Here is a 959-nt window from a genome sequence, read left to right as displayed (position 1 = left end):
TGCCCCATTTTTGGAGTACTAGGAATATGGATTTTTCGTTGTGATGGGACCGAACCCAGGGTAAGGATGCCTACGTATCATTTCGGAATCAGGTCGGACGTAGTTCAATGACTCAGAAGATTTGTTGTTTGACCCTTTTTTTTTGCTTTTACAAGTACACAGGTTCCAGAAACAAAGAAGACAAATACGTCTCAAAAGAGTTAACAAAAGGGTGACACTTAGTTGGAATAGTGAGCAAATGATAGCCTTCGTCATCTCGATCTGAGAAAATCAATGCGTGAAAATTCTACAGTGGGTATATATCACACATAATATCTTTTGACTGCATTTGCATTAATAGTCATGACTGGTACCCGTCCTTCTTCATCTACCAAGTGCAAGGCCCCTTTTGGTAACACTTTCTTGATGATGTAGGGTCCTTGCCAGTTCGGGGCGAACTTTCCTTTAGCTTCTACCTGGTGCGGAAGGATGCATTTCAAAACGAGCTGGGCTACCTCAAACTACCTTGGGCGCATTTTCTTATTGTAAGCGCGTGCCATTCTTTGCTGGTATAACTGGCCGAAACACACTGCTGCTAGCCGTTTTTCATCGATCAACATCAGTTGTTCTAATCGGGTCTTAACCCACTCAGTGTCTTCAATCTCTAATTCCACAATAATTCGAAAAGAGGGAATTTCGACTTCAGCGGGTATTACAGCTTCAGTTCCATATACAAGCAGATACAGAGTTGCAGCAACAGATGTGCGAACAGTCGTGTGGTATCCCAAAAGAGCAAAAGGCAACTTTTCATGCCATTGCCTGGAACCTTGGATCATCTTTCTAAGAATCTTCTTGATGTTCTTGTTCGATGCTTCAACGGCTCCATTGGCTTTTGGCCGATAAGGGGTAGAATGGCGATGCATGATTTTAAATTGTTCGCATACCTCCTTCATCAAATGACTATTTAGATTGGCTGCATT

At 42.4% G+C, this 959-nt stretch overlaps 1 protein-coding gene across 1 annotated transcript in view; it reads right to left on the bottom strand.

Moving 5' to 3' along the window:
- Positions 1-500: 500 nt before the first annotated feature.
- LOC109218358 overlaps positions 501-959 on the bottom strand; it is a 6,067-nt gene continuing 5,608 nt past the window's right edge. Inside the window, exon 2 of the mRNA XM_019382721.1 lies at positions 501-782. Coding sequence (XP_019238266.1) covers positions 501-782 — 282 coding nt within the window. The remainder of the gene's footprint in view (positions 783-959) is intronic.

This window comes from Nicotiana attenuata, unplaced genomic scaffold, assembly GCF_001879085.1.
Source record: "Nicotiana attenuata strain UT unplaced genomic scaffold, NIATTr2, whole genome shotgun sequence".
NCBI classification, from domain to species: Eukaryota; Viridiplantae; Streptophyta; class Magnoliopsida; order Solanales; family Solanaceae; genus Nicotiana; species Nicotiana attenuata.
Note: the sequence above shows the minus strand (reverse complement) of the source record. Positions and strands in the feature narration are given on the sequence as shown.